At 36.4% G+C, this 12,646-nt stretch overlaps 1 protein-coding gene across 1 annotated transcript; it reads right to left on the reverse strand.

Annotated features, from left to right (window-relative positions):
- Nucleotides 1-1,418: 1,418 nt before the first annotated feature.
- Nucleotides 1,419-10,652, reverse strand: LOC145034658 (uncharacterized). Its single transcript, XM_078983128.1, has 2 exons — nt 9,237-10,652; nt 1,419-2,396 (listed from the first exon to the last, which is right to left on the reverse strand). The coding sequence occupies exons 1-2, from the start codon at nt 9,265-9,267 to the stop codon at nt 1,834-1,836; spliced, it is 594 nt and encodes a 197-aa protein (XP_078839254.1). The 5' UTR covers nt 9,268-10,652; the 3' UTR covers nt 1,419-1,833.
- Nucleotides 10,653-12,646: the final 1,994 nt, after the last annotated feature.

Below are 12,646 nucleotides of genomic sequence, written 5' to 3' on the forward strand. Positions count from 1 at the left end.
TCTGCCCCACTATCGAAAAGTACGCATGCATAAGAGTTATTGAGGAGGAACGTACCAGTAACCACAGAGGGATCCTTGACTGCTTCTCCCTGCGCTAAAGTTAGGACTCTCCCTACACCCCCAGTATTAGGGGCTCGTGCCTTGGGGCAGTTCCTCCTGAAGTGTCCCGTTTCACCACATCCATAGCAGGTTTGGCTTGGTCCGGTGTTGGCGGTCGTAGCGGCTTGAGCGGCGGGTTGGGTAGTCGCTCTACAGAATCATGCGATGTGTCCCTTCTTGTTGCAGTTATTGCAGTGTAACTCTCGACAAGCACCGTTATGGTGGTAGTTACACTTGTTGCACTTGGGAAGAGTTCCCGTGTACTGTTTCGGCGGCGCTGGAGTGACAGCAGTAGTGGCAGCACGGACAGCAACAATCTGTTGCTTTTTGGCGGGGTCCTGCATTGGTTGTTTCTTTTTATTGCCCCAGAACTTCCTCTTGTTGTTCCCTCCTTTTGTTCGGTCGGTGGTGGTTATCATGGTACCACAGCTAGCCCTGTGATCTATGAGTTGTTGTGCCAATTCCTTGGCACTCTCAAAGGTAGTGGGTTTCGAGGCCAATACACTATCTTGAATCTGGGATGACAGCCCCCAGAGGTATCGTTCCACCTTCTTCTCTTCTGGAGTGACCATTGTTGGACAGAGAAGTGCTAGGTCATTGAAACGGGCAGTATAAGTTTCAAGATCAGTGCCTGTCATTCTGAGGTTCCAAAGTTCTTCTTCAAGTTTTTGTATTTCGCCACTTGGGCAGTATTCCTTTAACATTAAGGCTTTCAAATCCTCCCAGCTGATAGCGTTAGCTACTGCAAGAGTAAGTGATTTAACTCGGCCATTCCACCAAGTAAGTGCTTTTCCAGTGAAAGTGAATGTCGCATACTTGACCTTGCTCGCTTCGGGACAAGCGCAGATTTCGAAAACTACCTCGGTCCTTTCGAACTATTGCACCAGCGTGATGACGCCCCTGCTTCCATTGAAAGGGTCGGGTTTGCCATTCGTGAAGTCTTTGTAAGAGCACTCCCTCGTACACCCCGTGCTGTCCCCATGAATGGAATTGGTAGCTCCTGATCCAGAACCGCCAGAACCATTGGTACCCATTTGCGACATTGCTGCGGCCACGGCTGCCGTTACTGCAGCCTGAAACATCGCAGGATCAAACTGCGGGGGTGGTGGTGGAGGCAGCACCGTGTTGTTGGAAGGTCTTGGTCTTTTCCTTGGTGGCATAGTTCTGTCATAAAAAAAATTACCAGTCGGTAAGACTTCAATAGTGATAACGAGTCGAGTGTTACTGGTTTCATTCCTCTTGTATTTTATCAAAACTTTATTATTCATAAACTGTTTGTGTGATCAGGTTAGGATGTCTAGTGCCAAACATTCAATAAATACAACGCATGCCAAATTTCATTGATAACTTTTAGTACATAACGTTTAGAGGGAAAAGTTTGACCACATAAGGGTCTACATTACATCGTCACAAAAGATAGCTTTGGCATTACAAAAACCCTTTGAATAGTGTAATCACTTAGTCGCAGGGTCGACCTACATACAAAAGAGTAGCACCAACGCATACTCATAAAACTTTATTACCAAGACGTGAGAATAGTAACGAGTTCTAATCACTGCGACCCTTCTTTGACGGAGGCTGCGATGATGTCGATGCGCCCTGTAGTTCCGCCAATCTCCGTTCGGCTGCAACCATTCTCTCTTCGAGTGCCATGTATCTTTCCCGTTACTCTCTTGTTTCTGCTTGAGCAACGAGAAGGTCTTGAATAAGTTGGTCTCTGTGGTGGGAGTCTTGTTACAGGTCTCTGGTACGATCAATAGTAGACTGTACGATGGCGCTTAGCTCCCGGACCTGATCGGTCGTCGTCCTACCACGATCATCCATACTTGCTATTCGCTGTATCGTGACGGGGAGAGCTCTGCCAGCCGGTCCACCATGAGTGAGATCATAGTAACCTCGTTGGTAGCCATATGGTGACCGCTGGCGTTGTTGTCGGCTCCATCTTTCGATCGTTGTTACCCAAGGGGGTTCAGGTTCGTTGTATCCAAAACGGTGCGCGGGTACCCTCGCGATGTAGGGAGGGTTGAATACTTCTGGTGGTTCCTCCATTTCGTTCCCAAACATGACTATCTCATCATCTTCCTCTTCTTCCTCTTCGTCTTCCTCCTCTTCTTCTTGGTCGTCTTCCTCTTCTTCTTCTTGTTCATCTTCCTCCTCGGGCTCCTCTTCGGGATCCACTTCGGGATCCTCCTCGGGATCTTCTTCGGGATCCTCCTCAGGCTCATCATCAATCCATCCCGCATTTCCCTGATTGGGTAAATATGGGTCCCCGGGTATATGAAATCCTGCCATGTCGTCTGCACGAGAAACGGGGGGGGGGGGGGGGTTAAGAAGCACATATCGGAAAATAATAACCTGGCGTTATAGAAACGTACAAATACTCCTATAGTATTTTTAAATGTTTATATTTGGTTCTTAGCGTGTTCTTTATGGAGTGTAGTTAGGTTATCAGATTTGTCGCTCATTACGACTATTCCTTAGTGTGCGTAAGTTACTTCTCGGACGGATATAGTTGATCAGGCTATATCCCTCCCAGAACCGATTACACATGCTAAGGCGTACTAATAATGTTCGACTCCTCCTCTTTCAAATTATGTTCTCCTAAGTTATGACACCATGCGAGTATAGAATGCATGTAAGTATACTTTAAAACAAGAAATTATTTGTTTTCTAAAAGTACAACTCGTTAAAGCGTTTTAAGAATCAGAGACTTTTAGTCCCAAATGTGTTTATAGTTTGTATATCTTATGTGGTTTGACATACTTAATTCACTATAAACTGTGCTCTGATACCAATCTGTCACACCCCCAAACCAAGGATGGCGGAAACGTCCGGGGGTGGAGGACTTCATGTATAGTATCATAACCACAATTTCAATAGTAATTTAAGCAAACACAACCAACATATATATAATTGAAAAAGTTACATCACTTGTATGAATTACATGTTTCAAAATCAATTACAATATGTCGACAAAATATGAAAAGTTTGACGCCTTAACGTCCCATCCTCAAAAGCACTTGATTACCTGTTTAGTGATTTCCTAAGAATACAAGTTGTTTGAAAAGTGTCAACACAAAGGTTGGTGAGTTCATAAGCTTTTATTATAAAACTTAGTAGAAGTCTTTCACATATAAATGTCACGTTTGTTTCAGAAAAATCCGACATTTTCCTTAAAATCCGTATAATGTAGCCTTATAACCAAAGACCAAAATGTATAAGAAATCATTCTTACTTAGTAGAAATGTCGTGAGTTTGAATTGATATGGAAAGTAAATTTTTAAATCAACCTAAAACCTACTTAGGTTTTATGAAATCCCGTAAACTTTATGAATTGTTATCTCCCTAGGTGAGTCGTTATAATCATACTGTGACTATGTGAACCTGCCACAATGTTTCTCAGGCATCGCGAAAATGAAATGACATTTGTCACCCGTAGACCTGCATGTCCCACTGTAGCTAGCAGCAAGGTGTAGGGTGTCAAACCCAATATAGATCTATATATAAGTATCACGTTCTCCCTCAAGGAGATTCTGATTATAACTACCAGGAATTATATCTCGTACTCGGACGTACGGGGAGAGAGAGAGAGAGAGAGAGAGAGAGAGAGAGAGAGTCTCACAATATAGGTTAACAAGTTTACGTGAAATGTGTGTGAATATAAATCTTTCCTGTATGAATGTACCATTTCTGTACGAGTGTGTTGAGTGATGTATCATAAACTATACCTATTATAGTTTATCTAAAATGTATGTAATATGTATGAACTCTTTTATGGAAATGTATTAGTGTTATGAATTTATCAAACTATACCTTTATAGTTTAATATACGTGTTCTAAAATGAATGATTAATATTTATTATGAATGACTTAGTTTCAGTTCATGATGACAAACTAACAAGGAAACACATTCAATAATTAGAACTTATGATTATACACTTTGCTCAACATAATACAAAGTGTTATGATATTTACATGCTGTTGGCTAACTTTAGCCATTCTGCCCTGTTTTGGAAAAATCATACGAAGTCGAAAACTAGATCCGTAAATTCTGAGAGTTCACAAAATGTGTCTAGTTTACTCATAATTTTTATCACGATTTTTAACGACCTCCAACTTGGGTGAATAAGTCCAAAATCACAGACTGGTCCGGATTGTTGTTTGAAATGATAGGCAGTTTTGTAAAAATCACCATAAATTGTAGAAAAATCGTATGGAGATGTGCAAGTAGTCATTTTAAAGCTACAAACTTGAACTATTTGCACCTTGTACAGTTTTGAAAACAAAAATGTTTAAGATGCCCAAAACAGTCCGTGAATGGAGTTGAACTTTTCTGATGAAGGCTGTTAGAAAATTTTAGTTATGTTCTTGGTGTTTTAACTTGTATTCCCCCCTTAAAAACTTGAGAAAACATGAAAATGTAGGGGTATGAACTCACCTTGAGTGATTTCAGTAGATAAGTGTTGAAGAAGAGAAGTGTTCAACCCAAGAACACTTGAAGAATCACTTGAAGATTCGAAGCTCTAACACAACCATGATGGAGTTTGTGTAAGATATCCATGATTTGAGTATAACAAGTGAAATAATCATAAGGAGGATGAATTATACTTACTAAGAGTGGAAGAACACTTGAAAATCAGCCTTGAATCTCGAAATTTGTGGAGAAAAAGCTTGAGAGAAAAGTGGTGCTTGATACTTAGTGAAATGAGAGCAAATGAGAGAAATGAGGAGAGAGGGTGTTTTGTTCCAGCTCTAAAAACGTGGGAATGAGTAGAGATTGAGTGTAAGGGACATTGAAGTGACCTAGGTAAGGTGGGGAGGTGTGGCTGGTCATAGAGTGGGTGTGGGAGTGGTTGCTTGTGTCATAAGGTAAAGCAAAGTCAACACTCCACCTCTTTGTACTTTACCCACTTGCTTTTAATATTTAAATAAAGATTTTTATGAAAATATGATTAAATTGTGAATATTTAGGGTTTATTATGTTAAAATATGATTTTGGGTGAAAATCCCGCGTTAAAATAATTAAAAACGGGCCTTAAACGCAAAACTATGTGAAAACCGGGAAGAAAAGCATTCCCAGCGAGACCTCTCGGTCCCTAGGCCGAGGTTCGGTCCTTGCTGGGGGCTGTAGCCTGAAACGAAACGAACAGAGGGAAGCGAAAGGGGGCGAGGAAGCGAAGGGAGGCGAAGGCGAAGGCGGGGGGGGGGGGGGGGGGTCCGGAGATAAGAGGCGACGCGTCCGACCGAAATGTGCCGAATGAACAGTGGTGAACAGTACCTTCGGGTTCGGTTCTTCCGGGGCGAGGTTCGGTTCCTCTTAAGCGGGGTTCGGGTTCGGTTCCTCTTAAGCAGGGTTCGGGTTCGCTTCCTCCTGGGCGAGGTTCGGCCCTGAGAGGACCTTCGGCTCAGGAGGGTTCGGCTCCTCCTTGCTCTCGGTCCCTAAGAGGACCTTCGGGTCCTAAGAAGTCTCTCTCTTCTCGAGAGGTTTCGGTTCCTAATATCAATTTTTCTCGTTTTTACCCCGTTTTAAGCCGTTTTTGACACGGTTAAGGGTTGGAATGACCCGAATGATTCTAAAAAGTTACGGGAAACTTTGGAGAGAGATTTGGGAGAGATTTCACATACTTGGAGAGATTTGGGAGAGATTTGGCATTCATGGAGAGATTTCTCATACAAAGAGATATTTGAGAGAGATTTCACATACTTGGAGAGATTTGGGAGAGATTTGACATTCTTGGAGAGATTTCTCATACACAGAGATATTTGAGAGAGATTTCACATACTTGGAGAGATTTGGGAGAGATTTCACATACTTAGAGAGATTTGGGAGAGATTTCACATACTTAGAGAGATTTCTCATACAAAGAGATATTTGAGAGAGATTTCACATACTTGGAGAGATTTGGGAGAGATTTCACATACTTAGAGAGATTTGGGAGAGATTTCACATACTTAGAGAGACTTTAAATAGAGAGAGATAGAGTGAAAAACGATTGAGAGAGGTTTTGAGTGTGGCATTTGTGAGTGTCCGGCTTCGCAATGTAAGGTCCATAAACACTGTTAAGCCTTGTTTAAGGATCTGACACATACCCGATGAGTATGCAACATGGTTTTATCAGTTTAGTTCATCGATTTTCTCTAAGGCTCAGGAAATTTTAACACAAGATTTTTCCCAAGTGATGTTTTCCCATTAATATAGCAAGTTATACAGTATGAACATAACACAAACCCTAATACACAAGGTTTAATCGAGTTGACCGGTTTGACTTGATGACTCGACTTGACTCAAGATTGACGATTGTCACATCATGTATGATTGATTTTGGACCAATCATTTTAGTTATTTTAAGAAAATTATTAATGCATATTACATGTTCAAGATATAATGGATATTGATTACATCTTCAACATTTAATATCATTAATTACTTTTTTAAAATAACTAAAATGATTGGTTAAGAATCAATCATACATGCACACAATAGATAGTGAAAACATTTGAACCTAACTCTCTCTCTCTCTCTATATATATATATATATATATATATATATATATATATATATATATATATATATATATATATATATATATATATATATATATAGGGCGCTGATATTGCCACGACTATCTTTGATGCATCCACTGAAAAAATCTGTAATTGACAATTATGCCCCCGTCTACTTTAAATAAAGTAACCCCATTTTTGTTTCATAAAACGCAAACCTGGATGGTAATTGCTACTATAAAGAATTATTGACTGAAGTAAATTATATGTTTGAAAACATCTTTGTACTCCCATCATGAGCACAAATCCCGACATGCAACCATCATTCTTCTGATTTTCGGTGTTGGTGTCTTCACCGCTTCAAGGTGCGTTCACAACTCAAGAAAAGAAAACCACTCACCGTTGCTACGTTGATTAAAGCTTCTAATGAGGGTACTTGAGTCGTTGAAATGAATCTGCTGCAAGCCATGACCACCGTTAATTTCTGGCTACCATTTGTACCATTTGTACACATGGTGTTTGCTGAAGAAGAATTGGCCGAAGTAGTGCCGACTGAGGAAGAAGCATAGTCTCTGGAGTTTCTAGGCGTCATTATATAAAGAATCGATAACAAATGAACCTTTGCACCTTCTGTTTTCAAAGAAGCATCCTATCTCGAAGGCCACTTTATATCACTCAAAGCAAAGGAGACATCATAAGTAAACTACCTTTTGTCACAACCGTGGTGACAGAAGCATGATCACGTTTGATTTTGAGTATTTCCTAGAAGTTTTAATATCTTATAAGAAACTAACATCATGTTCATGCTGGTTGAACTTCAAAACCCACCACCATGTAGCCTGCATTGATGGTTTTGTTGCTATGTGTGATTATTCGGCACCATCACCATTCCCAATGATGCCAACACGTTGTTTTGTTCATTGTTCATGAGCTAAAACTCTAAAAATTCAAATGATTGAAGACATATTAAACCTCTTTAACTTTGATTCCGATGGGATACCCAATTCATCGAAGACTATATCCATGTTTTTTAGTGTACCGAATTGTTGGAAGATTATCAATAGTCAAGTTAACCTGATATATTTTAGTTGATTCTTTCTCTTAAAGTCTTGAATACGTCAGTTGATACGGATATGATTTGCGTTAAAATGCCACGCTTTCATTCTTCAACATTTTAATCTTATTGTCACCTGTAAGGTAAGTTTTCGATGAGTTTCGATCTCCCATTAGAGGCTCACCTATGTTTTCTGCTCTATCTTTTGTGCCTTCAAGAGGCGGGTAAATATATTACCCATAAGGAATTTAAGTATCTATTGAGGTAAGTGAATTGACTTTTTATAGATAAGATTACACACGTCGTATATTATGTTGGAAAGTAACAGCCGAAGATCATGCGTTATTGGTATTTCTCTCTCTTTAGTAAAGAGGGGCATAATTGTCAATCAATATTTTTTTCAATGGAAGGATTAAAAACTATCGTGCCAATAATATATATATATATATATATATATATATATATATATATATATATATATATATATATATATATGGAAAAAGTGAATATACCCTTAACTTCGATTCCTAACTTGATTTACAATCAACGTTTTTGAAATTTCACTATTATCTTCCTCTTACATTACATTTTTTTTCCGAACACCTACTAGGCTATATATATTATAGTTGAAAATGAAAATTATTTAAGAGGGAGATAAACGTAAAATTTATAAAAATTTTGGAAGTAAATCAAGTTATAAGTTGATTTATAAGAACATTGGACAATTATAATATATATATATATAATACAAAATGACATAGTATTGCAAGTTTGGTTACCTAAGCTTATGTACCCTTAAGGGTATATTCACTTTTCTCATATATATATATATATATAGAGAGAGAGTTAGGTTCAAATGTTTTCACTATCTATTGTGTGCATGTATGATTGATTCTGAACCAATCATTTTAGTTATTTTAATAAAGTAATTAATGCATATTAAATACTGAAGATGTAATCAATATCCATTATATCTTCAAAATGTAATATGCATTAATTACTTTCTTAAAATAATTATATATATAACATAACTCTCTCTCTCTCTCTCTCTCTCTCTCTCTCTCTCTCTATATATATATATATATATATATATATATATATATATATATATATATATATATATATATATATATATATATATATATATATACACACACGTATTTTCTTATTAAAAAAGTTAAATAGTATTTTTTTTTATATAATTTTAAAACTTTAAAGTTATTTTCCTAAAAAATTTCATATTTTGATTGGAACCTAAACCCGACCTAGAAAACAGGTTTTTAGGAAAAATAACTATTGTAGCATAGTTGTTTTTGGTTTTTGTTTTTAGGTTTCACATTAATGCTTTTCAGGTTTTTTTTTTTCCAAGTTTTTTTTCTCGGAATCCGTTTTTTTTATTTTCAAAAAACAATAACATACTAAAAATATACTAAAAGATAATAATAGTTAAATAGATGATCATCAAACTCAATTAAAAATAAAAAAAGGTGCTAAAAAAGTAAATTGACTGTAATTAGAAAACAAACAAAAACTTGCCAACAAATTACTAAAAGTTAACATCAAAAAGAAAGAAAGTACCTGAGGATTTGAGGTTGCACAAAAATTGCATCCAAGAGGCTGTTTTAGTTTACATAAATCAGAGACACAGTCACACAGATCTATGCTACACAAACACAGCTGAAACTTCTTTCTGAGAATAGCATATAATGTCACAAGCTGCTAAAATATACAGAAGGTCATAAAAAACAACCCAATAATGAATTTAGCAATACAATATACATGACATGACTCAAACAATAGATCTATGAGACTTACATGATTTGAATATACTAAAAAACAGAAAATGATAACCAACTTCTTTATATTGAACGAAACAAGTATTACATGTACTCACAGAGATGCAAAATAGTTAAAAAAAAATCAAGATTTTTATGCAAACCTAATAAAAAACCAAAGCTATGTCTAACCAAATGTGAACGCAATGGCTCACTAAGCGAAAAGGAGAACCAATCAAGATTTGGTTTTTTCTTGTTTAATCTAGCTCGATCTTAAACTTATGATATCTAGCCTTTATAATAACAGAGAGATTTAGGTAACTTAGATTTTAACCTGGTTAACATGTTCTTCCCCAATTGTTTGCAATTCATATGAACTTTGAACTTCCAAGAATCCAATAGGGCATCCAAAGTTAGAAGTGCAGGTCTTTACTTGGAACCAAAAGAGCAAATCATTTAACAGCTAAACAATAGCATAAAAACTTGATTGATTTACTCAATTAACGACAATACAACTTTTCGTTCCTAGTGAAATCCACAATTCAATGAATATCTACTAAAAATTACCATACCACGAAATCAAATTTTATAGAAGAATGCAATAATTTTCATCAATTTTAATTCGAATTGAAACTGCAGATCCAAATTACCGATGGAGATCGATCTTTTGTGAATTTCCGAATCCAAATCAAAGAAATCCAGAGTCCACCGATATGTTTCCGACAAAATCCGCAGCTGCTATCAAACATTCACGACGGTTTCCGATTCAGTTGATGCAAGGCGGGACCGGCGTTCACCGAAATGATTCTCCCTCGCAACATTTACGAGTCCTCCTAGAGGTACAACGGCGAAAAAAGATCCCGCCGGCGATACCGTTCCCGACCTGCACCAAGCGAATCAGAAAACCGCCGTAACGAAACAAAATCGCCCCGCCCATCATCTATACAAAAACTGTAGCTTTATATCAATCGGATCTATAAATATAAAACCAGTAGATTATAGATCTGCATGTTATGTGAACGTAAATTTCCACAGAGAGACAGAGAGAGAGAGGGAGAGAGAGAGAGAAGAACCCTATCTTTGAGTGAGAGGGTATGAAGGTAGGGGATGTGTAGGTTATTTAGAGGGTAAAGAATCCAATGAGATGGTGACACGTGGGAGTGGCAGTGAAGGTCCGGTGAGACGTTGGCTAATTTATCAGGCGGCAGTGGTTGTTGAGTGAATGGAGGGTTGGAGAACGGGGTGCCGTACTGAAGAATTGACGAAAATACCCCTTTCAAGTAGCCGGTGGTATAGAAAGGATGACGGGTAGAAGAGTAAAGATACGTGAAGATACGTCAGAAAAGGTCGGCGTTAGTTTGACCGGAGAATGAAAGTCAAACTTCGGATTCGGTATTACTGCATCCTTGTTAAAATCCAAGAGCGTAAGATAAATAAAATATAAAAAGAATTAGACTTTTGTGGTATCAAATCCCAGTTTTTTTAAATTAACCTTTTTTGTTTCACATCATATGATAAAAATTAGCCTTTTTGGTTTCTTTAAATAGCATAATTTTGAATTGAATTACTTTTAACCATATGATAATTCATCATAATTTGAACTTTTAACAACCAAAACATCCGTTTTTAAATTTTTTGATACAAAAACAGTTGATCACCTCTCATGACAACAAGAAGAAATACACGAAACAAATTGTATTAAATAAACATCACAATTGTTGCGTGATGTGTAAGCATTAAATTCATGTCATTAAGTATTTATACACGCTATCATTTTTGGCGTGTTTGACAAAGTTAGATGTTAGCTGGAAACGAGTAGCGGGTAGCATATAGTGGGTAGCTGGTAGCGGGAAACTATAACTTTTATTTGTTATATGAGCATTTGACAAAAGTAGCTGAAAACTTTTAAAATATATAAAATTACATAAAAAAAACAATTAATTAAAAATAAATAAATATATAAATATATTTTTTAAGGGTAATTATGAAAATTTATTTCAAAAGCTCAGTAGCGTTTTGTTAAACGCTACATGAAGTAACTTTTAGATTTGTAGCGTTTTGTTTAAACTAAAAGCTAAACGCACGTACTACCAAACAAAATTTTTTGTTTAAACTAGAGCATTTAGTAAAAAACTAAAAGCTAGAAGCTCCTAAACGCTTCTAAAAGCCCCGTGCCAAACACACCCTTTCTTCCAAGTTAATTCCTAACTCAAAATCATTTATATTAAAAAATTATATATATATATATATATATATATATATATATATATATATATATATATATATATATATATATATATATAGGGAACAGTCCCTGCTTTGTGGGATTGGATACACCAAATAAATGGACAAACCGGGAAGATTTTATTGAGTTACATTGAATTGATTACATTAAACTTGTTTTATAGTCCCATGTTAAAGGCATATATGTTTCCACTTTGCCTGTGAACTAACTGTCTCTGTGCTACAATGAAAAAATACAACAAATAGAATGTATAAAGATAACTTGGGATGAAAAAAGAAAGCATATTCAAACTCTATATAATCAAAATACATTAAAGTCAAACACGTGTCATAAGTTAAAATGAAAGAATCTTCTAGAAGCAAGAAAATAAGATGGTGATTATAAACTTGTTAAAGGTCATTAAGAAAACAAAGGAAATCATCATTTTTTTGTTGACCATGTACTAAGTTGCCTATGTTTCTTCAAACCAAAGAGAAAAAAAGACCATGACAAAATGCAAAAAACAGCAACGAAGTTTCATTTTATTGACTAATATATCATCTTACTTTGAAAGATGAAGAAATAGTAATTTATTTTCATTGAAAATGAAAGTAAGTTGCTATATTCGCTATTGAAGTAAATTTTTCAAAAAGGGACATTAACAACCTCATAAATAACAAAATGAAAGTAAGTTGCTACGATTCCATTTCTTGCATTTAGGCCAACAAAAGACCAAATGCAAGAAGTAACATAGTGATGTACTTTTTATTTTACAAGTTAATATAACATAGCACTCTATAGGGAAAGAAGGACATTAAAATGAAATTAGATCAGGTCCTCATACCTTCTAGTAAGAATTTGACAACAGTAATCTTAATCAAAGTTAAGGCAGAACAAAACATATATCTTCATAATTAACATTACCATGATAGGTATGAGAATTCCGGAAAACCCATCTAACATTTGGCATAACTTCAATGGACAAAAAG

The sequence above is a fragment of the Lactuca saligna genome, chromosome 3 (genome assembly GCF_052625555.1).
Source record: "Lactuca saligna cultivar CGN05327 chromosome 3, ASM5262555v1, whole genome shotgun sequence".
Taxonomy (NCBI): domain Eukaryota; kingdom Viridiplantae; phylum Streptophyta; class Magnoliopsida; order Asterales; family Asteraceae; genus Lactuca; species Lactuca saligna.